Source organism: Hemitrygon akajei, unplaced genomic scaffold (assembly GCF_048418815.1).
Source record: "Hemitrygon akajei unplaced genomic scaffold, sHemAka1.3 Scf000063, whole genome shotgun sequence".
Taxonomy (NCBI): Eukaryota; Metazoa; Chordata; class Chondrichthyes; order Myliobatiformes; family Dasyatidae; genus Hemitrygon; species Hemitrygon akajei.
In genome coordinates this window covers 1,661,726-1,684,612 of record NW_027331949.1, presented here as the reverse complement: position 1 = coordinate 1,684,612, position 22,887 = coordinate 1,661,726, and the positions used below count along the sequence as shown (strand labels likewise).

Sequence of the window (22,887 nt, the reverse complement as noted above, 5' to 3'; positions counted from 1 at the left end):
CCCGTCACCACGCACAGGGTCTCGGTATACCGTCCCGTCACCACGCACAGGGTCTCCATCCACCGTCCCGTCACCACGCACAGGGTCTCCACGTACCGTCCCGTCACAACGCACAGGGTCTCGGTATACGGTCCCATCACCACGCACAGGGTATCGGTATACCGTCCCGTCACCACACGCACAGGGTCTCGGTATACCGTCCGGTCACCACGCACAGGGTCTCCACGTACCGTCCCGTCACCACGCACAGGGTCTCGGTATACGGTCCCATCACCATGCACAGGGTCTCGGTATACCATCCCATCACCACACGCACAGGGTCTCGGTATACCGTCCCGTCACCACGCACAGGGTCTCGGTATACCGTCCCGTCACCACGCACAGGGTCTCCGGATACCGTCCCGTCACCACGCACAGGGTCTCCATACGTCCCGTCACCACGCACAGGGTCTCCATCTACCGTCCCGTCACCACACACAGGGTCTCCATACGTCCCGTCACCACGCACAGGGTCTCTGTATACCGTCCCGTCACCACGCACAGGGTCTCCATACGTCCCATCACCACGCACAGGGTCTCCATCTACCGTCCCGTCACCACGCACAGGGTCTCGGTATACCGTCCCGTCACCACGCACAGGGACTCGGTATCCCGTCCAGTCACCACACGCACAGGGTCTCCATCTACCGTCCCGTCACCACGCACAGGGTCTCGGTATACCGTCCCGTCACCACGCACAGGGTCTCGGTATACCGTCCAGTCACCACGCACAGGGTCTCCGGATACCGTCCCGTTACCAGGCACAGGGTCTCGGTATACCGTCCAGTCACCACGCACAGGGTCTCTGTATACCGTCCCGTCACCACGCACAGGGTCTCGGTATACCGTCCCGTCACCACGCACAGGGTCTCGGTATACCGTCCCGTCACCACGCACAGGGTCTCCATCCACCGTCCCGTCACCACGCACAGGGTCTCGGTCTCCACGTAGGGTCTCCGTCCACCGTCCCGTCACCACGCACAGGGTCTCCATCTACCGTCCCGTCACCACGCACAGGGTCTCCATCTACCATCCAGTCACCACACGCACAGGGTCTCCATCTACCATCCCGTCTCCACACGCACAGGGTCTCGATCTACCGTCCAATCACCACACGCACAGGGTCTCGGTATACCGTCCCGTCACCACGCACAGGGTCTCGGTATACCGTCCCGTCTCCACACGCACAGGGTCTCCATCTACCGTCCCGTCTCCACACGCACAGGGTCTCGGTATACCATCCCGTCTCCACACGCACAGGGTCTCCATCTACCGTCCCGTCTCCACACGCACAGGGTCTCGGTATACCGTCCCGTCACCAGGCACAGGGTCTCCATCTGCCGTCCCGTCCCCACGAACAGGGTTTCGGTATACCGTCCCGTCACCACGCACAGGGTCTCCGTCTACCGTCCCGTCACCACGCATAGGGTCTCCGTCTACCGTCCCGTCACCACGCACAGGGTCTCGGTATACCGTCCCGTCACCACGCACAGGGTCTCCGTCTACCGTCCAGTCACCACGCACAGGGTCTCGGTATACCGTCCCGTCACCACGCACAGGGTCTCGGTATACCGTCCCGTCACCACGCACAGGGTCTCTGTCTACCGTCCAGTCACCACGCACTGGGTCTCGGTATACCGTCCTGTCACCACGCACAGGGTCTCGGTATACCGTCCAGTTACCACACGCACAGGGTCTCGGTGTACCGTCCCGTCACCACACGGACAGGGTCTCCATCTACAGTCCAGTCACCACGCACAGGGTCTCGGTATACCGTCCCGTCACCACACGGACAGGGTCTCCGTCTACCGTCCAGTCACCACACGTACAGGTTCTCCAGCTACCGTCCCATCACCACGCACTGGGTCTCCACGTACCGTCCCGTCACCACGCACAGGGTCTCCAGCTACCGTCCCATCACCACGCACAGGGTCTCCACGTACCGTCCCGTCACCACGCACAGGGTCTCGGTATACCGTCCCGTCACCACGCACAGGGTCTCCATCTACCGTCCCATCACCACGGACAGGGTCTCCACCTACCGTCCCATCACCACGCACTGGGTCTCCACGTACCGTCCCGTCACCACGCACAGGGTCTCCATACGTCCAGTCACCACGCACAGGGTCTCCATACATCCCGTCACCACGCACAGGGTCTCAGTCTCCACGTAGGGTCTCTGTCCACCGTCCCGTCACCACGCACAGGGTCTCAGTCCACCGTCCCATCACCACGCACAGGGTCTCAGTCCACCGTCCCGTCACCACGCACAGGGTCTCGGTATACCGTCCCGTCACCACGCACAGGGTCTCCACGTACCGTCCCGTCACAACGCACAGGGTCTCGGTATACGGTCCCATCACCACGCACAGGGTCTCGGTATACCATCCCATCACCACACGCACAGGGTCTCGGTATACCGTCCGGTCACCACGCACAGGGTCTCCACGTACCGTCCCGTCACCACTCACAGGGTCTCGGTATACGGTCCCATCACCACGCACAGGGTCTCGGTATACCGTCCCGTCACCACACGCACAGGGTCTCGGTATACCGTCCCGTCACCACGCACAGGGTCTCGGTATACCGTCCCGTCACCACGCACAGGGTCTCCGGATACCGTCCCGTCACCACGCACAGGGTCTCCATACGTCCCGTCACCACGCACAGGGTCTCCATCTACCGTCCCGTCACCACGCACAGGGTCTCCATACGTCCCGTCACCACACACAGGGTCTCGGTATACCGTCCCGTCACCACGCACAGGGACTCGGTATCCCGTCCAGTCACCACACGCACAGGGTCTCCATCTACCGTCCCGTCACCACGCACAGGGTCTCGGTATACCGTCCCGTCACCACGCACAGGGTCTCAGTATACCGTCCAGTCACCACGCACAGGGTCTCGGTATACCGTCCAGTCTCCACACGCACAGGGTCTCCGGATACCGTCCCGTCACCAGGCACAGGGTCTCGGTATACCGTCCAGTCACCACGCACAGGGTCTCTGTATACCGTACCGTCACCACGCACAGGGTCTCGGTATACCATCCCATCACCACGCACAGGGTCTCGGTATACCGTCCCGTCACCACGCACAGGGTCTCCATCCACCGTCCCGTCACCACGCACAGGGTCTCGGTCTCCACGTAGGGTCTCCGTCCACCGTCCAGTCACCACGCACACGGGCTCCATCTACCGTCCCGTCACCACGCACAGGGTCTCCATCTACCATCCAGTCACCACACGCACAGGGTCTCCATCTACCATCCCGTCTCCACACGCACAGGGTCTCGATCTACCGTCCAATCACCACACGCACAGGGTCTCGGTATACCGTCCCGTCACCACGCACAGGGTCTCGGTATACCTTCCCGTCTCCACACGCACAGGGTCTCCATCTACCGTCCCGTCTCCACACGCACAGGGTCTCGGTATACCATCCCGTCTCCACACGCACAGGGTCTCCATCTACCGTCCCGTCTCCACACGCACAGGGTCTCGGTATACCGTCCCGTCACCAGGCACAGGGTCTCCATCTGCCGTCCCGTCCCCACGCACAGGGTCTCGGTATACCGTCCCGTCCCCACGCACAGGGTCTCCGTCTACCGTCCCGTCACCACGCACAGGGTCTCGGTATACCGTCCCGTCCCCACGCACAGGGTCTCCGTCTACCGTCCCGTCACCACGCACAGGGACTCGGTATCCCGTCCAGTCACCACACGCACAGGGTCTCCATCTACCGTCCCGTCACCACGCACAGGGTCTCGGTATACCGTCCCGTCACCACGCACAGGGTCTCGGTATACCGTCCAGTCACCACGCACAGGGTCTCCGGATACCGTCCCGTCACCAGGCACAGGGTCTCGGTATACCGTCCAGTCACCACGCACAGGGTCTCTGTATACCGTCCCGTCACCACGCACAGGGTCTCGGTATACCGTCCCGTCACCACGCACAGGGTCTCGGTATACCGTCCCGTCACCATGCACAGGGTCTCCATCCACCGTCCCGTCACCACGCACAGGGTCTCGGTCTCCACGTAGGGTCTCCGTCCACCGTCCCGTCACCACGCACAGGGTCTCCATCTACCGTCCCGTCACCACACACAGGGTCTGCATCTACCATCCAGTCACCACACGCACAGGGTCTCCATCTACCATCCCGTCTCCACACGCACAGGGTCTCGATCTACCGTCCAATCACCACACGCACAGGGTCTCGGTATACCGTCCCGTCACCACGCACAGGGTCTCGGTATACCGTCCCGTCTCCACACGCACAGGGTCTCCATCTACCGTCCCGTCTCCACACGCACAGGGTCTCGGTATACCATCCCGTCTCCACACGCACAGGGTCTCCATCTACCGTCCCGTCTCCACACGCACAGGGTCTCGGTATACCGTCCCGTCACCAGGCACAGGGTCTCCATCTGCCGTCCCGTCCCCACGCACAGGGTCTCGGTATACCGTCCCGTCCCCACGCACAGGGTCTCCGTCTACCGTCCTGTCACCACGCACAGGGTCTCGGTCTACCGTCCCGTCACCACGCACAGGGTCTCGGTATACCGTCCCGTCACCACGCACAGGGTCTCAGTCTCCACGTAGGGTCTCTGTCCACCGTCCCGTCACCACGCACAGGGTCTCAGTCCACCGTCCCATCACCACGCACAGGGTCTCAGTCCACCGTCCCGTCACCACGCACAGGGTCTCGGTATACCGTCCCGTCACCACGCACAGGGTCGCCACGTACCGTCCCGTCACAACGCACAGGGTCTCGGTATACGGTCCCATCACCACGCACAGGGTCTCGGTATACCGTCCCATCACCACACGCACAGGGTCTCGGTATACCGTCCGGTCACCACGCACAGGGTCTCCACGTACCGTCCCGTCACCACTCACAGGGTCTCGGTATACGGTCCCATCACCACGCACAGGGTCTCGGTATACCGTCCCGTCACCACACGCACAGGGTCTCGGTATACCGTCCCGTCACCACGCACAGGGTCTCGGTATACCGTCCCGTCACCACGCACAGGGTCTCCGGATACCGTCCCGTCACCACGCACAGGGTCTCCATACGTCCCGTCACCACGCACAGGGTCTCCATCTACCGTCCCGTCACCACGCACAGGGTCTCCATACGTCCCGTCACCACGCACAGGGTCTCGGTATACCGTCCCGTCACCACGCACAGGGTCTCCATACGTCCCATCACCACGCACAGGGTCTCCATCTACCGTCCCGTCACCACACACAGGGTCTCGGTATACCGTCCCGTCACCACGCACAGGGACTCGGTATCCCGTCCAGTCACCACACGCACAGGGTCTCCATCTACCGTCCCGTCACCACGCACAGGGTCTCGGTATACCGTCCCGTCACCACGCACAGGGTCTCAGTATACCGTCCAGTCACCACGCACAGGGTCTCGGTATACCGTCCAGTCTCCACACGCACAGGGTCTCCGGATACCGTCCCGTCACCAGGCACAGGGTCTCGGTATACCGTCCAGTCACCACGCACAGGGTCTCTGTATACCGTACCGTCACCACGCACAGGGTCTCGGTATACCATCCCATCACCACGCACAGGGTCTCGGTATACCGTCCCGTCACCACGCACAGGGTCTCCATCCACCGTCCCGTCACCACGCACAGGGTCTCGGTCTCCACGTAGGGTCTCCGTCCACCGTCCAGTCACCACGCACACGGGCTCCATCTACCGTCCCGTCACCACGCACAGGGTCTCCATCTACCATCCAGTCACCACACGCACAGGGTCTCCATCTACCATCCCGTCTCCACACGCACAGGGTCTCGATCTACCGTCCAATCACCACACGCACAGGGTCTCGGTATACCGTCCCGTCACCACGCACAGGGTCTCGGTATACCTTCCCGTCTCCACACGCACAGGGTCTCCATCTACCGTCCCGTCTCCACACGCACAGGGTCTCGGTATACCATCCCGTCTCCACTCGCACAGGGTCTCCATCTACCGTCCCGTCTCCACACGCACAGGGTCTCGGTATACCGTCCCGTCACCAGGCACAGGGTCTCCATCTGCCGTCCCGTCCCCACGCACAGGGTCTCGGTATACCGTCCCGTCCCCACGCACAGGGTCTCCGTCTACCGTCCCGTCACCACGCACAGGGTCTCGGTATACCGTCCCGTCACCACACGCACAGGGTCTCAGTATACCGTCCGGTCACCACGCACAGGGTCTCCACGTACCGTCCCGTCACCACGCACAGGGTCTCGGTATACGGTCCCATCACAACGCACAGGGTCTCGGTATACCGTCCCGTCACCACACGCACAGGGTCTCGGTATACCGTCCGGTCACCACGCACAGGGTCTCCACGTACCGTCCCATCACCACGCACAGGGTCTCGGTATACCGTCCCGTCACCACACGCACAGGGTCTCGGTATACGGTCCCATCACCACGCACAGGGTCTCAGTCCACCGTCCCGTCACCACGCACAGGGTCTCGGTATACCGTCCCATCACCACGCACAGGGTCTCAGTCCACCGACCCGTCACCACGCACAGGGTCTCGGTATACGGTCCCATCACCACGCACAGGGTCTCAGTCCACCGTCCCGTCACCACGCACAGGGTCTCGGTATACGGTCCCATCACCACGCACAGGGTCTCGGTATACCGTCCCGTCACCACACGCACAGGGTCTCGGTATACCGTCCGGTCACCACGCACAGGGTCTCCACGTACCGTCCCGTCACCACGCACAGGGTCTCGGTATACGGTCCCATCACCACGCACAGGGTCTCGGTATACCATCCCGTCACCACACGCACAGGGTCTCGGTATACCGTCCCGTCACCACGCACAGGGTCTCGGTATACCGTCCCGTCACCACGCACAGGGTCTCCGGATACCGTCCCGTCACCACGCACAGGGTCTCCATACGTCCCGTCACCACGCACAGGGTCTCCATCTACCGTCCCGTCACCACGCACAGGGTCTCCATACGTCCCGTCACCACGCACAGGGTCTCTGTATACCGTCCCGTCACCACGCACAGGGTCTCCATACGTCCCATCACCACGCACAGGGTCTCCATCTACCGTCCCGTCACCACGCACAGGGTCTCGGTATACCGTCCCGTCACCACGCACAGGGACTCGGTATCCCGTCCAGTCACCACACGCACAGGGTCTCCATCTACCGTCCCGTCACCACGCACAGGGTCTCGGTATACCGTCCCGTCACCACGCACAGGGTCTCGGTATACCGTCCAGTCACCACGCACAGGGTCTCCGGATACCGTCCCGTCACCAGGCACAGGGTCTCCGGATACCGTCCCGTCACCAGGCACAGGGTCTCGGTATACCGTCCAGTCACCACGCACAGGGTCTCTGTATACCGTCCCGTCACCACGCACAGGGTCTCGGTATACCGTCCCGTCACCACGCACAGGGTCTCGGTATACCGTCCCGTCACCATGCACAGGGTCTCCATCCACCGTCCCGTCACCACGCACAGGGTCTCGGTCTCCACGTAGGGTCTCCGTCCACCGTCCCGTCACCACGCACAGGGTCTCCATCTACCGTCCCGTCACCACACACAGGGTCTGCATCTACCATCCAGTCACCACACGCACAGGGTCTCCATCTACCATCCCGTCTCCACACGCACAGGGTCTCGATCTACCGTCCAATCACCACACGCACAGGGTCTCGGTATACCGTCCCGTCACCACGCACAGGGTCTCGGTATACCGTCCCGTCTCCACACGCACAGGGTCTCCATCTACCGTCCCGTCTCCACACGCACAGGGTCTCGGTATACCATCCCGTCTCCACACGCACAGGGTCTCCATCTACCGTCCCGTCTCCACACGCACAGGGTCTCGGTATACCGTCCCGTCACCAGGCACAGGGTCTCCATCTGCCGTCCCGTCCCCACGCACAGGGTCTCGGTATACCGTCCCGTCCCCACGCACAGGGTCTCCGTCTACCGTCCTGTCACCACGCACAGGGTCTCCGTCTACCGTCCCGTCACCACGCACAGGGTCTCGGTATACCGTCCCGTCACCACGCACAGGGTCTCAGTCTCCACGTAGGGTCTCTGTCCACCGTCCCGTCACCACGCACAGGGTCTCAGTCCACCGTCCCATCACCACGCACAGGGTCTCAGTCCACCGTCCCGTCACCACGCACAGGGTCTCGGTATACCGTCCCGTCACCACGCACAGGGTCGCCACGTACCGTCCCGTCACAACGCACAGGGTCTCGGTATACGGTCCCATCACCACGCACAGGGTCTCGGTATACCGTCCCATCACCACACGCACAGGGTCTCGGTATACCGTCCGGTCACCACGCACAGGGTCTCCACGTACCGTCCCGTCACCACTCACAGGGTCTCGGTATACGGTCCCATCACCACGCACAGGGTCTCGGTATACCGTCCCGTCACCACACGCACAGGGTCTCGGTATACCGTCCCGTCACCACGCACAGGGTCTCGGTATACCGTCCCGTCACCACGCACAGGGTCTCCGGATACCGTCCCGTCACCACGCACAGGGTCTCCATACGTCCCGTCACCACGCACAGGGTCTCCATCTACCGTCCCGTCACCACGCACAGGGTCTCCATACGTCCCGTCACCACGCACAGGGTCTCGGTATACCGTCCCGTCACCACGCACAGGGTCTCCATACGTCCCATCACCACGCACAGGGTCTCCATCTACCGTCCCGTCACCACACACAGGGTCTCGGTATACCGTCCCGTCACCACGCACAGGGACTCGGTATCCCGTCCAGTCACCACACGCACAGGGTCTCCATCTACCGTCCCGTCACCACGCACAGGGTCTCGGTATACCGTCCCGTCACCACGCACAGGGTCTCAGTATACCGTCCAGTCACCACGCACAGGGTCTCGGTATACCGTCCAGTCTCCACACGCACAGGGTCTCCGGATACCGTCCCGTCACCAGGCACAGGGTCTCGGTATACCGTCCAGTCACCACGCACAGGGTCTCTGTATACCGTACCGTCACCACGCACAGGGTCTCGGTATACCATCCCATCACCACGCACAGGGTCTCGGTATACCGTCCCGTCACCACGCACAGGGTCTCCATCCACCGTCCCGTCACCACGCACAGGGTCTCGGTCTCCACGTAGGGTCTCCGTCCACCGTCCAGTCACCACGCACACGGGCTCCATCTACCGTCCCGTCACCACGCACAGGGTCTCCATCTACCATCCAGTCACCACACGCACAGGGTCTCCATCTACCATCCCGTCTCCACACGCACAGGGTCTCGATCTACCGTCCAATCACCACACGCACAGGGTCTCGGTATACCGTCCCGTCACCACGCACAGGGTCTCGGTATACCTTCCCGTCTCCACACGCACAGGGTCTCCATCTACCGTCCCGTCTCCACACGCACAGGGTCTCGGTATACCATCCCGTCTCCACACGCACAGGGTCTCCATCTACCGTCCCGTCTCCACACGCACAGGGTCTCGGTATACCGTCCCGTCACCAGGCACAGGGTCTCCATCTGCCGTCCCGTCCCCACGCACAGGGTCTCGGTATACCGTCCCGTCCCCACGCACAGGGTCTCCGTCTACCGTCCCGTCACCACGCACAGGGTCTCGGTATACCGTCCCGTCACCACACGCACAGGGTCTCAGTATACCGTCCGGTCACCACGCACAGGGTCTCCACGTACCGTCCCGTCACCACGCACAGGGTCTCGGTATACGGTCCCATCACAACGCACAGGGTCTCGGTATACCGTCCCGTCACCACACGCACAGGGTCTCGGTATACCGTCCGGTCACCACGCACAGGGTCTCCACGTACCGTCCCATCACCACGCACAGGGTCTCGGTATACCGTCCCGTCACCACACGCACAGGGTCTCGGTATACGGTCCCATCACCACGCACAGGGTCTCAGTCCACCGTCCCGTCACCACGCACAGGGTCTCGGTATACCGTCCCATCACCACGCACAGGGTCTCAGTCCACCGACCCGTCACCACGCACAGGGTCTCGGTATACGGTCCCATCACCACGCACAGGGTCTCAGTCCACCGTCCCGTCACCACGCACAGGGTCTCGGTATACGGTCCCATCACCACGCACAGGGTCTCGGTATACCGTCCCGTCACCACACGCACAGGGTCTCGGTATACCGTCCGGTCACCACGCACAGGGTCTCCACGTACCGTCCCGTCACCACGCACAGGGTCTCGGTATACGGTCCCATCACCACGCACAGGGTCTCGGTATACCATCCCGTCACCACACGCACAGGGTCTCGGTATACCGTCCCGTCACCACGCACAGGGTCTCGGTATACCGTCCCGTCACCACGCACAGGGTCTCCGGATACCGTCCCGTCACCACGCACAGGGTCTCCATACGTCCCGTCACCACGCACAGGGTCTCCATCTACCGTCCCGTCACCACGCACAGGGTCTCCATACGTCCCGTCACCACGCACAGGGTCTCTGTATACCGTCCCGTCACCACGCACAGGGTCTCCATACGTCCCATCACCACGCACAGGGTCTCCATCTACCGTCCCGTCACCACGCACAGGGTCTCGGTATACCGTCCCGTCACCACGCACAGGGACTCGGTATCCCGTCCAGTCACCACACGCACAGGGTCTCCATCTACCGTCCCGTCACCACGCACAGGGTCTCGGTATACCGTCCCGTCACCACGCACAGGGTCTCGGTATACCGTCCAGTCACCACGCACAGGGTCTCCGGATACCGTCCCGTCACCAGGCACAGGGTCTCGGTATACCGTCCAGTCACCACGCACAGGGTCTCTGTATACCGTCCCGTCACCACGCACAGGGTCTCGGTATACCGTCCCGTCACCACGCACAGGGACTCGGTATCCCGTCCAGTCACCACACGCACAGGGTCTCCATCTACCGTCCCGTCACCACGCACAGGGTCTCGGTATACCGTCCCGTCACCACGCACAGGGTCTCGGTATACCGTCCCGTCACCACGCACAGGGTCTCGGTCTCCACGTAGGGTCTCCGTCCACCGTCCCGTCACCACGCACAGGGTCTCCATCTACCGTCCCGTCACCACACACAGGGTCTGCATCTACCATCCAGTCACCACACGCACAGGGTCTCCATCTACCATCCCGTCTCCACACGCACAGGGTCTCGATCTACCGTCCAATCACCACACGCACAGGGTCTCGGTATACCGTCCCGTCACCACGCACAGGGTCTCGGTATACCGTCCCGTCTCCACACGCACAGGGTCTCCATCTACCGTCCCGTCTCCACACGCACAGGGTCTCGGTATACCATCCCGTCTCCACACGCACAGGGTCTCCATCTACCGTCCCGTCTCCACACGCACAGGGTCTCGGTATACCGTCCCGTCACCAGGCACAGGGTCTCCATCTGCCGTCCCGTCCCCACGCACAGGGTCTCGGTATACCGTCCCGTCCCCACGCACAGGGTCTCCGTCTACCGTCCTGTCACCACGCACAGGGTCTCCGTCTACCGTCCCGTCACCACGCACAGGGTCTCGGTATACCGTCCCGTCACCACGCACAGGGTCTCCGTCTACCGTCCAGTCACCACGCACAGGGTCTCGGTATACCGTCCCGTCACCACGCACAGGGTCTCGGTATACCGTCCCGTCACCACGCACAGGGTCTCTGTCTACCGTCCAGTCACCACGCACTGGGTCTCGGTATACCGTCCTGTCACCACGCACAGGGTCTCGGTATACCGTCCAGTTACCACACGCACAGGGTCTCGGTGTACCGTCCCGTCACCACACGGACAGGGTCTCCATCTACAGTCCAGTCACCACGCACAGGGTCTCGGTATACCGTCCCGTCACCACACGGACAGGGTCTCCGTCTACCGTCCAGTTACCACACGTACAGGTTCTCCAGCTACCGTCCCATCACCACGCACTGGGTCTCCACGTACCGTCCCGTCACCACGCACAGGGTCTCCAGCTACCGTCCCATCACCACGCACAGGGTCTCCACGTACCGTCCCGTCACCACGCACAGGGTCTCGGTATACCGTCCCGTCACCACGCACAGGGTCTCCATCTACCGTCCCATCACCACGGACAGGGTCTCCACCTACCGTCCCATCACCACGCACTGGGTCTCCACGTACCGTCCCGTCACCACGCACAGGGTCTCGGTACACCGTCCCGTCACCACGCACAGGGTCTCGGTATACCGTCCCGTCACCACGCACAGGGTCTCCAGCTACCGTCCCATCACCACGCACAGGGTCTCCACGTACCATCCCGTCACCACGCACAGGGTCTCGGTATACCGTCCCGTCACCACGCACAGGGTCTCGGTATACCATCCCATCACCACGCACAGGGTCTCCACGTACCGTCCCATCACCACGCACAGGGTCTCCACGTACCGTCCCGTCACCACGCACAGGGTCTCGGTATACCGTCCCATCACCACGCACAGGGTCTCGGTATACCGTCCCGTCACCACGCACAGGGTCTCCGTCTACCGTCCCGTCACCACGCACAGGGTCTGTAGCTACCGTCCCATCACCACGCACAGGGTCTCCACGTACCGTCCCGTCACCACGCACAGGGTCTCGGTATACCGTCCCATCACCATGCACAGGGTCTCCAGCTATAGTCCCGTCACCACGCACAGGGTCTCCACGTACCGTCCCGTCACCACGCACAGGGTCTCCAGCTACCGTCCCATCACCACGCACAGGGTCTCCATCTACCGTCCTGTCACCACGCACAGGGTCTCCACCTACCGTCCCGTCACCACGCACAGGGTCTCGGTCCACTGTCCCGTCACCACGCACAGGGTGTCCATCTACCGTCCCGTCACCACGCACAGGGTCTCCAGCTACCGTCCCATCACCACGCACAGGGTCTCGGTATACCGTCCCGTCACCACGCACGGTCTCCACATACCGTCCCGTCACCACGCACAGGGTCTCGGTATACCGTCCCGTCACCACGCACAGGGTCTCGGTATACCGTCCAGTCACCACACGCACGGTCTCCGTATACCGTCCAGTCACCACGCGCACGGTCCCCGTATACTGTCCCGTCACCACACACAGGATCTCTGTATACCATCCCGTCACTACACACAAGGTTTCTGTATACCGTCCCGTCAGCACCTACACAGACTGCCTGAACACTCCTTGCTGTCACTCTGTACAGACACACACACACATACACAAACAGACTCTGATTCCCATCCCATTAGAACGGACCCACACACAGACTCTGTATACTGTCCTGTCACCACGCACTCAAGAGTCTCTTTAAAGCGTCCTGTCACCACACACACAGACTCTGCATTAGCATGCATACAGACTGTCTGAACACACCTGTCATTATGTACAGACACACACACACACAGAGTCTCTGTACACCGTCCCGTCAGCACCCACACAGACTGTCTGAACACACCTGGCTGTCACTCTGTACAGACACACATAGACGACCCGCAGATTCACTCACTTGGTCGGTTTGCCAAACGCCATGTTGTCCTCCTGCAAGGAGAAATGGTGAGGGGTGAGTGCGATCCCACACCGGGACCCCGAGCCGAGGACTGATCGCACAAACAAGCACGGCCAAGCGGGATCCCCCACAGATACTCACAGAGACATAGTAGGGTCCTGCAAAGTCACGGATGATGCCAGAGAGAGTGCAGATTCCCATGTGCCCAATAAAGGGGAAGATCCAACTGTGGACAGGAATGAGCAGACAGTGAGTAAGGTAGGGGGAGGGGAGGAGGGAGCCGAGGAGGAGATGTGAGTGGTCAGAGAGGAGTTCAGGTCGTGTTAGGGGAGGTGGGTCTATTCTCTGGTCGTTCTCACGACATCATGGGACTGGGGGTGGTCTGGTAGGGTCGGGAAGTGGGATTAGGATTCGGGGGAGGTGAGGACAGCGTTTAGGGGAGGGTGGGGAGGGGCGGCGTCAGGGATGGGAGGCACACACTCAGCGATTCAGGAACAACTTCTTACCATCTACCATCCAATTCCTAAGTGGACTTTCAACCCATGAACACTACCTCACCATATCTTTTATTTATGTAACTACGCATTATAACTTAGCTAGTTAATTTACATATGTATACTTATTGTAACTCATTTTTTTTCTCTACATTTATTTATCATGCATTGTATTGTACTGATTACATAGAGGTAACAAATGTATTAAACATGATTCTGTTTGGCACTGACACCGCTCAACAATGCAGGCACCACCAGAATGGTGAGGGGTCTGTCCAGGGGAGAGGTGAGGTCGGGGTCAGGGGCTGGTTTTGAGGTGTCCGGACAGGGGAGGCGAGGTCAGGGTTTAAGGGAGGGGCGAGTGGGGTCAGGGTTTAAGGGGGGGTTGAGTGGGGTCAGGGTTTAAGGGGGGGTTGAGTGGGGTCAGGGTTTAAAGGGGACGAGAGTGGGGTCAGGGTTTAAAGGGGACGAGAGTGGGGTCAGGGTTTAAAGGGGACGAGAGTGGGGTCAGGGTTTAAGGGAGGGGGCGAGAGTGGGGTCAGGGTTTAAGGGAGGGGGCGAGAGTGGGGTCAGGGTTTAAAGGGGATGAGAGTGGGGTCAGTGTTTAAAGGGGATGAGAGTGGGGTCAGTGTTTAAGGGAGGGGGCGAGAGTGGGGTCAGGGTTTAAGGGAGGGGGCGAGAGTGGGGTCAGGGTTTAAAGGGGACGAGATGAGGTCGGGGGGTCAGGGTTTAAGGGAGGGGGCGAGAGTGGGGTCAGGGTTTAAGGGAGGGGGTGAGAGTGGGGTCAGGGTTTAAAGGGGATGAGAGTGGGGTCAGTGTTTAAAGGGGACGAGAGTGGGGTCAGTGTTTAAAGGGGACGAGAGTGGGGTCAGTGTTTAAGGGAGGGGGTGAGAGTGGGGTCAGGGTTTAAAGGGGATGAGAGTGGGGTCAGTGTTTAAGGGAGGGGGCGAGAGTGGGGTCAGGGTTTAAGGGAGGGGGCGAGAGTGTGGTCAGGGTTTAAGGGAGGGGGCGAGAGTGTGGTCAGGGTTTAAGGGAGGGGGCGAGAGTGTGGTCAGGGTTTAAGGGAGGGGACGAGAGTGGGGTCAGGGTTTAAGGGAGGGGACGAGAGTGGGGTCAGGGTTTAAGGGAGGGGGCGAGAGTGGGGTCAGTGTTTAAAGGGGGCGAGAGTGGGGTCAGTGTTTAAAGGGGGCGAGAGTGGGGTCAGTGTTTAAAGGGGGCGAGAGTGGGGTCAGGGTTTAAGGGAGGGGGCGAGAGTGGGGTCAGTGTTTAAAGGGGGCGAGAGTGGGGTCAGGGTTTAAGGGAGGGGGTGAGAGTGGGGTCAGGGTTTAAAGGGGATGAGAGTGGGGTCAGTGTTTAAGGGAGGGGGCGAGAGTGGGGTCAGTGTTTAAGGGAGGGGACGAGAGTGGGGTCAGTGTTTAAGGGAGGGGGCGAGAGTGGGGTCAGGGTTTAAGGGAGGGGACGAGAGTGGGGTCAGGGTTTAAGGGAGGGGACGAGAGTGGGGTCAGGGTTTAAGGGAGGGGGCAAGAGTGGGGTCAGTGTTTAAAGGGGGCGAGAGTGGGGTCAGTGTTTAAAGGGGGCGAAAGTGGGGTCAGGGTTTAAAGGGGACGAGAGTGGGGTCAGGGTTTAAGGGAGGGGGCAAGAGTGGGGTCAGTGTTTAAGGGGAGAGATGAGGTCGGGGGGTCAGGGTCTGGACTGAGGTGAGAAGTTGAGTTGAAGCTGCTCCTGGTGACAGCGCGGGTCGGACGGGGCCCGGGAGCGATTGGCACTCACGACAGCACGGGAATGGGCGTCCACACCACGCTGTGCGGGAACCGCTGCCGCTCCGGGTCCGGCTCCATCCGCTTCATCGCCGCCACCGCCCACCGCGCCCCACTTCCGGGTCACGGCTGCCCCACTTCCGGGTGAACTATGTCACGTCCGGCCAGGCTCGGCAGCGTGGAGACCTGGTGAGCGAGTGAAGGAGGTAAGTCAGGGAGGGAGATTGTTAATGAGGGACGGAGGGAGGTGATACGGAGGGAAATCGTTAACGTGTGAAGGAGGGAGGTGATAGGGAATGAGGGAGGAAAAGTTGAGATGGATGGGTGAGCAGGGAAGGGAATGAAGGGTGAGACGAGGGGGATTAGGGTGGGGATGTTAATACCACGAGTGGGGAAGAGGAGGGAGTGAGGGTGAGTGAAGAAAAGATGATGGAAGGAATGAGGTGGAAGGGAGGAGTGCTTAAAAGTGGGGAGAGAGTGAGGTGCGGGGTGGAGGGAGAGTAGTGTTCATGTGAAAGAGGGATGGGTGGCTGAGGTGGTGGAGTGTGGGAAGAGATAGATAATTAATTGATCCCAAAGGATATTAGAGTGTCACAGCAGTGTTACAAGTGCACTGGTATAAATATTAGATGTGAAGTACAAAAGAGTTAAAAAAAAAAGCTACCTTAATCAGTTTAACCGGAGGGGGTCATCGCTTCCCTGGCTATAGATTGACTCATTATGGAGCCTAATGGCCGAGGGTAAGAATTACCTCATATATTGCGCTCGTTGTCTTGTTGTCTCGGACTATCACTGAAAGTGTTCCCTCTGTTCAGCCAAAGTAGCATGCAGAGGGTGAGAAACATTGTCCAGAATTGTCAGCATTTTCCGTAGGGTCCTTTGTTCTACCACAGCCTCCAGTGTGTCTAGTTTAACTCCTATAACAGAGCCAGACTCTCTAATCAGTTCATTGAGCCTGTTGGCATCACCCGTGTTGATGCCATTGTCCCAGCACGTCACCGCATAGAAGATTGTACTGGTGACACCAGACTGGTAGAACATGTGAAGGAGAGGCCTGCATACTCAAAAGGACCTCAGTCCCCTCAGGAGGATAGAGGCAACTCTGGCCCTTCTTGTACCCAGCCTCTGTGTTGGTTTCCACTCGTCAGTCATCCTGGTGCCTCCCCACCACCACCCCAGGTAGTGGAGGAGGAATGCGGGGGTATGTGAGCAAGAGGAGGGAATGAGGGAAAGTAGGCGAGGGAGAGGAGCAAGGGAAGAGGGGGATGGTGGGGAGAGGTGTGTGTGGTGTTTGGGGAAAAGTTCAGAGGGATTTTGGGCAAATGCTGGTAATTGGGATTGGATGGGAGTCTAGGCTAGCATTGAAGAGTGGGGCAGAAGGGGCTGTTTCAGTGCTGCACGAGACTGTTGACTGTGCCTTCTCATTCCCAACCCTCCACCCATCTACACTAATCTCACAGTGGCCCTTTCTCAAAAATTCTCCCCTTTTAGTCAGAGGGTGGCGTATCTGTGGAAGTCATTACACAGGTAGCAGTGGAGGGCAAGTCATTGGGTATAGTATTTAAAGGGGGGACTGATAGATTCGTAATTCAGAAGGGTGGCAGAGATTTGGAATGAAAGGATTACCGTATGAGAACCATCTGGCAGCTCTTGGGGTGTATTCCCTGGTGTTCAGGAGAATGAGGGAGGACCACATCGAAACATTCTGAATGTTAAAAATCCTGAACAGATTAGATATGGCAAGGTAGGGGAGTGTAGGACAAGAGGGCACGACTTCAGGACTGAAGGACGTCCTTTTAGAACTGAGATGCGGAGAAATTACTTGAGTCACAGTAAATCTGTGGAATTTGTTGCCACCAGCGGCTGTGGAGGCCAAGTCATTGGGTGCATTTAAGGCAAAGATAGATAGGTTCTTGATTTGTCAGAGCATCAGAGGAAAAGGCAGGGGAGTGGGGATGACTGGAAGATTTGGATCAGCCCATGATGGAATGGCGGAGCAGACTCGATGGGCTGAATGGCCTACTTCTGCTCCTGTATGTTACGGTCTGACGACGGGCAGAAGGCAGGAGAATGGGACTGAGGGGGCAAATAAAGCAGCTGAAATTGATAATGCCTCATGGTCTGACATTGTCATTAACTCCTCCTCCCTGATTCTCCCAATCTAGTAATGGGGGTGGGGAGGAGGATATTTACGGTCACCATTTCACCCCCCCCCCCCCCCCCACACACACTCCGCATGTCTGTGGGCAATGAGGAAATCAGAGCACTGGGGGAGGGGGAACCCCATGCAATCACAGGAGGAGCGGTTAGACTCTGCGTAGGCAGGGCCCCCGGGTCAGATTTTAAGCTGAGAGTGAGCGTCAGTCCGAGGTCGACATGGTTAACGTGATGCTTTACAGCCACCGGGACTGTCACCATCTTGTGCGTTCTCTGGTTGTGACCGCATTGGCTTGCTCCGGTCTCCCCCTAGTAAATCCGGCTCGGAGGGCCGGCTGGGTCTTCCTCGCCTCCGTGTTGGCTGGTGAGCGGGGCCTCACTGTCTGCCTGTCAGATAATCTGGTGGAGCGTGCTGACGCCGAGGAAGAGGGACTTTAGAAACGCTTTAGATGGATGGACAAGTCCCCGGGTTTGGACGGGGAGGTGGGTGGGGGAGATTGCTGTGCCTTTTCCAGCGACCCTTGCACCCTCACTGGCCTGGCCACAGGGGTCATTGAAGGGTGGTAAATGCCCATCCTTTGGTCAGGAAAGGTAATATGGAGAGCCCTGGGAATTAGACACCAGTCAGAGCCGAGCCAGCGGTGGGCAAACTATTGGCGAGGATTCTTAGAGAGGGCGGTGGTTGGCCTCCGTCTGTCTCGAAGGACGATGGGTGATCATCATCACAAGCCTGGGTGGATGGTACTGAGATCCCGAGAGAGGGCAGACGGAGCTGAGTCCAGATGAAGCGTCAAGCCAGTCGAACTGGAGGGCAGAATACAGGCCAGGCTCCCCAACAGGCTGGAGGGACAGAGGGTTCCTGGGAGGCAAGTCCCAACATTGCAGGGCTAATTGATGGGCTTGTTATGATGCATGGAGCATTTGCCTTTTTGTAAGTCGGGGAACGTCGTTCGAGAGCCGCAAAGTAATGTTGCAGCTCTGTAAAACGGTGGTTATGCCACACTTAACAGAGGGAGCCTGTGGTCTGCCGAATTACCGGGCGAAGTAGTCTTTGGGGGTACTGGAAGTCTGTGTCTTTATTGATGCACCTTTGAGTGCCCGGTGGAGGCACTTTTGCTTTTTGTTAGGGGGGGGGGGGTGTCGTTGCCTTGCTGCTGCTTGTGCGTGGGAGGAGGGAGCTTTGGGGTTCTAACGTTTAATGGTCATTCGTTCTTTGGGGGACTGCTCTTTTCATGGATGTTTGCCAAGAAAAAGAATTTCGGGCTGTATATCACATACGTTCCTCTGACATTGAATGCTCCTACTGAGACGCAGAATATTGTGTTCTGTGCTGGTGACCTGATGCCGGGAGGGATGTGGAACCGACGGGGCAAGCGCAGGGATTTGCCAGGATTAGAGACCGCGTCTGGTGAGGAAAGGTTGAGTGAGCTGGGGCTGTTCTCTTTCAAGCGGACGGGGATGAGTGGCGTGTGAGGCGATAGACATCGTTGGCAGCTCGAGCGCCTTTCCTCGGGCAGAAATAGCTCATTCTTGGGGGGGGGTGGGGGCGATAACGTTTGAGGCGTTTGGCGGCAAGTATGTGGGGAGGGAGGTTTTGTTTTAACACAGATGGTGGTGAGTGTGCTGCTGAGCGTGGTGATAGAGGCAACTATGTTAGGGAAATGTAAGAGAGACCTAGACGGATGCAAGAAGCACCTGGGGTCATGTAGGAGGGAAGCGTTAGGTCCAGCTTGGTGTAGTTTTATATTATTTTGAGGTCGCCATCATCATCATCGATCACAGGTTCTGTTACAGCGTTGGCAGGTGTAGCTGGTGGGGCCTCCCTCCCCCTCTCTCCGTGTGTTGGAGCCGCTGGGTCTCAGCGGCCTGGCGGTGTTATTCGAGCTGTTGGGCCATGGCAGGATCAGACTAGATGGACTGAATGGCCTCCCCCCCCCACCCCGTCTCCCAGTCTTGTTTGGGACGAGGCGTAAAGAGTGAAGACAAATCGAGAAGGTAGCTGGGATTCTGTTCATTGATGCGGGGTGGAAATGTTTCCCTACCAGGGGAGGTGTTGGGAGTGCTCCTTCCCCTCCACTAGCCTGCGGGTCACCCTTGGGCAAGGTGTCGCACCTGCTCAGCCCGAACCACCCCACCGATCGTGGCCACGTCAAGCCATGGGAGCAGGGATGGTCGTACGAGCATCCTGGTTCTGCAATCGCTGACGCCAGGCAGATGAACTCTGACGGGTGTTGATAATGGCTGGGGGGTGCGGGGTCACCCGTCTTGCGAAGCAGAGCATCAGAAGCCACTTCCGTACAGAGTCTGTCCTTTTCCAGCTTTCCGCGTCCCGTGCAACTTTCTCCCTGGTTAAATTGATACCCGCCCTCGCCCGCTTTCCCTGCCCTCCAGGAGTGCGCCTTGCATCCGTGAGCGGGCCGACCGGGGGTTGTCCAGGGAGTCGGGCGCGTCGCGGGTCACGGTGCTGGCTGGGGAGCACGCTTCCTCCGGGGTGCCGGCCGGAGCTGTACGTCTGTTCCTCCGGGGTGCCGGAGCTGTACGTCTGTTCCTCCGGCTGGCTCTCCGGATTCTTTGGGGGCTTGGAGAAACAGCACTGCGGCCGGCCCTACTGGAAGGGGAGCCCAGTCGGCAGTGGGCACCACAAGCCAAGCGGCCCGTGCGTCTGCAGCGAGCCGGGGCACCCGGAGGGGGCCCGTGTGGATTGCTGCTTGGCGTTACGCGAACCGCCTGCCACCCAGGAGTCAGGGTGGAGGCTGCATCATGGGCTTGAGGACCCGAGCTATCCGACGTTCCATCCCATGCATATCCCATCCCACTGGCTGCTGGCTGATTACAGTCATATTGAAGGGATGTATTCCATATTCGTGCCTCTAGTTTTTGTTGGCTGTCGGGGGCCGATAACAGTCCCAGCGAGGGAATGTGTTCCATATTTATTCCTCTAGTTCCCACTGGCTGTTGGCTGATCACAGTCCTAGTGAGGGAATGTGTTCCATATTTATGCTTCTAGCTGCTGTTGGCTGTCGGCCGATAACAGTCCCAACGAGGGAATACGTTGCTCCTCAGCTCCACTAAGATCCACGCTGGACAGCCCTGGGGCAATTTCATCTCGGACTGCTCACTGCCCGCCGTGTGTTCTTCTTCATGAGAAACGCGCCTCCTTAACCCTTTTTCCATTCCCCCACCCGCCGTATTCTCCGTTTCGTACCCCTGTGGCAGTGATCCAGCAAGAGGCGGGGATGGGAAGGAGGGACGGGGCAGGGAAGGGGAGAGGCTGGGTGTGGTGGTGGGGGGGGTGGGAGACACTAACGGAGAGAGCGGGGTGGATTGAGGTCCAATCACTGAGGCTGGCAGCCGGCCGCAAGTGAGCGAGGCAGAGTGGGGTGGGGGAACCTCCGGGGCAGCCCACACTCAGAGGCAGGATCAAAAGGCCGAGGACCAGCACTCTGCGTCGCCTCCATTTCGACGCAGGGACCTCTGTAGGGAAGGCGGGCGATGACGCTTGGAGCACGGGTGGGGTGATGGTGCCGGAGAGGCTAGTGAGACTTGGTCGCAGGAGGGGCAGGGCCGGTGGCTCATTCCCTTGTGGACGTGACAGAGGAGGGGAGATTGTGGGGGTGGGTGGGCAGCCTTGCTAGTCTATTTGATGGACACTGATCAGACTGTCTGGGGCTTGAAGGATGGAAACGATAAACAAGAGAAGACTGTGTTAATGGTAGAGCACCCAATGGCAGGTTTTAGAGGGGCAGACTTGTAGAGAGATTGCACAGAACCGGTTTGTGATGGAAGATTTTACTTGCCGATTTACATATTTGTTTTTATTTAATTTTTTTCTCTATTATGTATTGCGTTGAGGTGCTGGTGCTAAGTTAACAAATTCAACGGCACGTGCTGGCGATAATAAGCCTGGTTCTGATTTAACTTTTCCCGTGTTGCTGCGATTTCTGCACCGAAAGGATGCAGGTTTGTCGTGTGCGTTCGAGGAAGCTTGCTCTGTCGATATATAGAGGTCCCGATGGGAGAGAGTGCTGTGCTGGATCTCCTGCTAGGGAACGAGTTGGGGTCGCTGACTCAGGTTTGAACAGTGGAACACTTTGGATCAGGCAATCACAGTTCCGTTATGAGGCGAGGGCTTCTGCAGGTCAGGGTCGACTGTGGGTCTGAGCTGTCTAGATAGGCAGGCCAGGGCAGTACGACATGGAGAGCGAGCTGGTGCCCATGTTGCAGGCTCCCCCTCTCCACACAGCTGATGAACCCAAAGGAACGGCAGAGACCGATTCGGTTTGGCACCAGCAGCGTCGCAGGAGTTGCCAGTCAGCGTCGAACTCAACGTAGGACTGCCTCAGGGACTCCAGCTCCAGATTTTTTCCCTCGGGGTTTACTCCCGAAGCCCTCCCCGGGACTGGGTATAGTCGCAAGGCAGCGGAAGTTTGAGATCGGAGATTTTCTCCCAGATGAGCTGCCAGCCACGGCTGATGAGCCCCGGCTGCCCGAAGCGACTGGTTTCGAGGTGCCAGTCACCCGCCTTTGCCCCTTCTCCTGTCAGTAGAAACGGTCCCTCTGGGCTTCGTAGCTGAGCCACACGTGAAGGCCGGGAACCAGACTTGGTTGTCATTGAGAGCATTTAATAGGTGGAGGGAGCTTGTCTCCATTACCACCCCCGGCTATAGCAACCTCATGGAAAAGGATAGGGTCTGGTCCTCAGGTTAGGGGTCTAACTTGGCCAGTTTTGATGGAGTTAGAAGGGATCTGACAAGTGTGGATTGGGCTAAGTTGTTTTCTGGCAAATGCGTGCTTGGCAAGTGGGAGGTCTTGGAAAGTGAAATTCTGAGAGAGCAGGGTTTGTATGTTCCTACTGGAATAAAAGGCAAGGCCTGACAGGGTTAGGGATCCTTGTTTTTTGTGGCCCTGGTTAAGGA

General features: G+C 59.6%; 2 protein-coding genes across 2 annotated transcripts in view; one reads left to right on the top strand and one right to left on the bottom strand.

Annotated features, from left to right (window-relative positions):
* Positions 1–15,956, bottom strand: part of LOC140721886 (transmembrane protein 222-like) — a 48,427-nt gene extending 32,471 nt beyond the window's left edge. The window contains exons 1-3 of the mRNA XM_073036714.1: positions 15,828–15,956; positions 13,705–13,789; positions 13,564–13,595 (exon numbers count right to left, since the gene is read on the bottom strand). Coding sequence (XP_072892815.1) covers positions 13,564–13,595; positions 13,705–13,789; positions 15,828–15,904 — 194 coding nt within the window. The 5' untranslated portion in view covers positions 15,905–15,956. The remainder of the gene's footprint in view (positions 1–13,563; positions 13,596–13,704; positions 13,790–15,827) is intronic.
* An 8-nt stretch (positions 15,957–15,964) lies between these two features.
* nop2 (NOP2 nucleolar protein homolog (yeast)) overlaps positions 15,965–22,887 on the top strand; it is a 52,122-nt gene continuing 45,199 nt past the window's right edge. The window contains exon 1 of the mRNA XM_073036713.1: positions 15,965–16,020. The gene's annotated coding sequence lies outside the window, so the exon portion shown is untranslated. The remainder of the gene's footprint in view (positions 16,021–22,887) is intronic.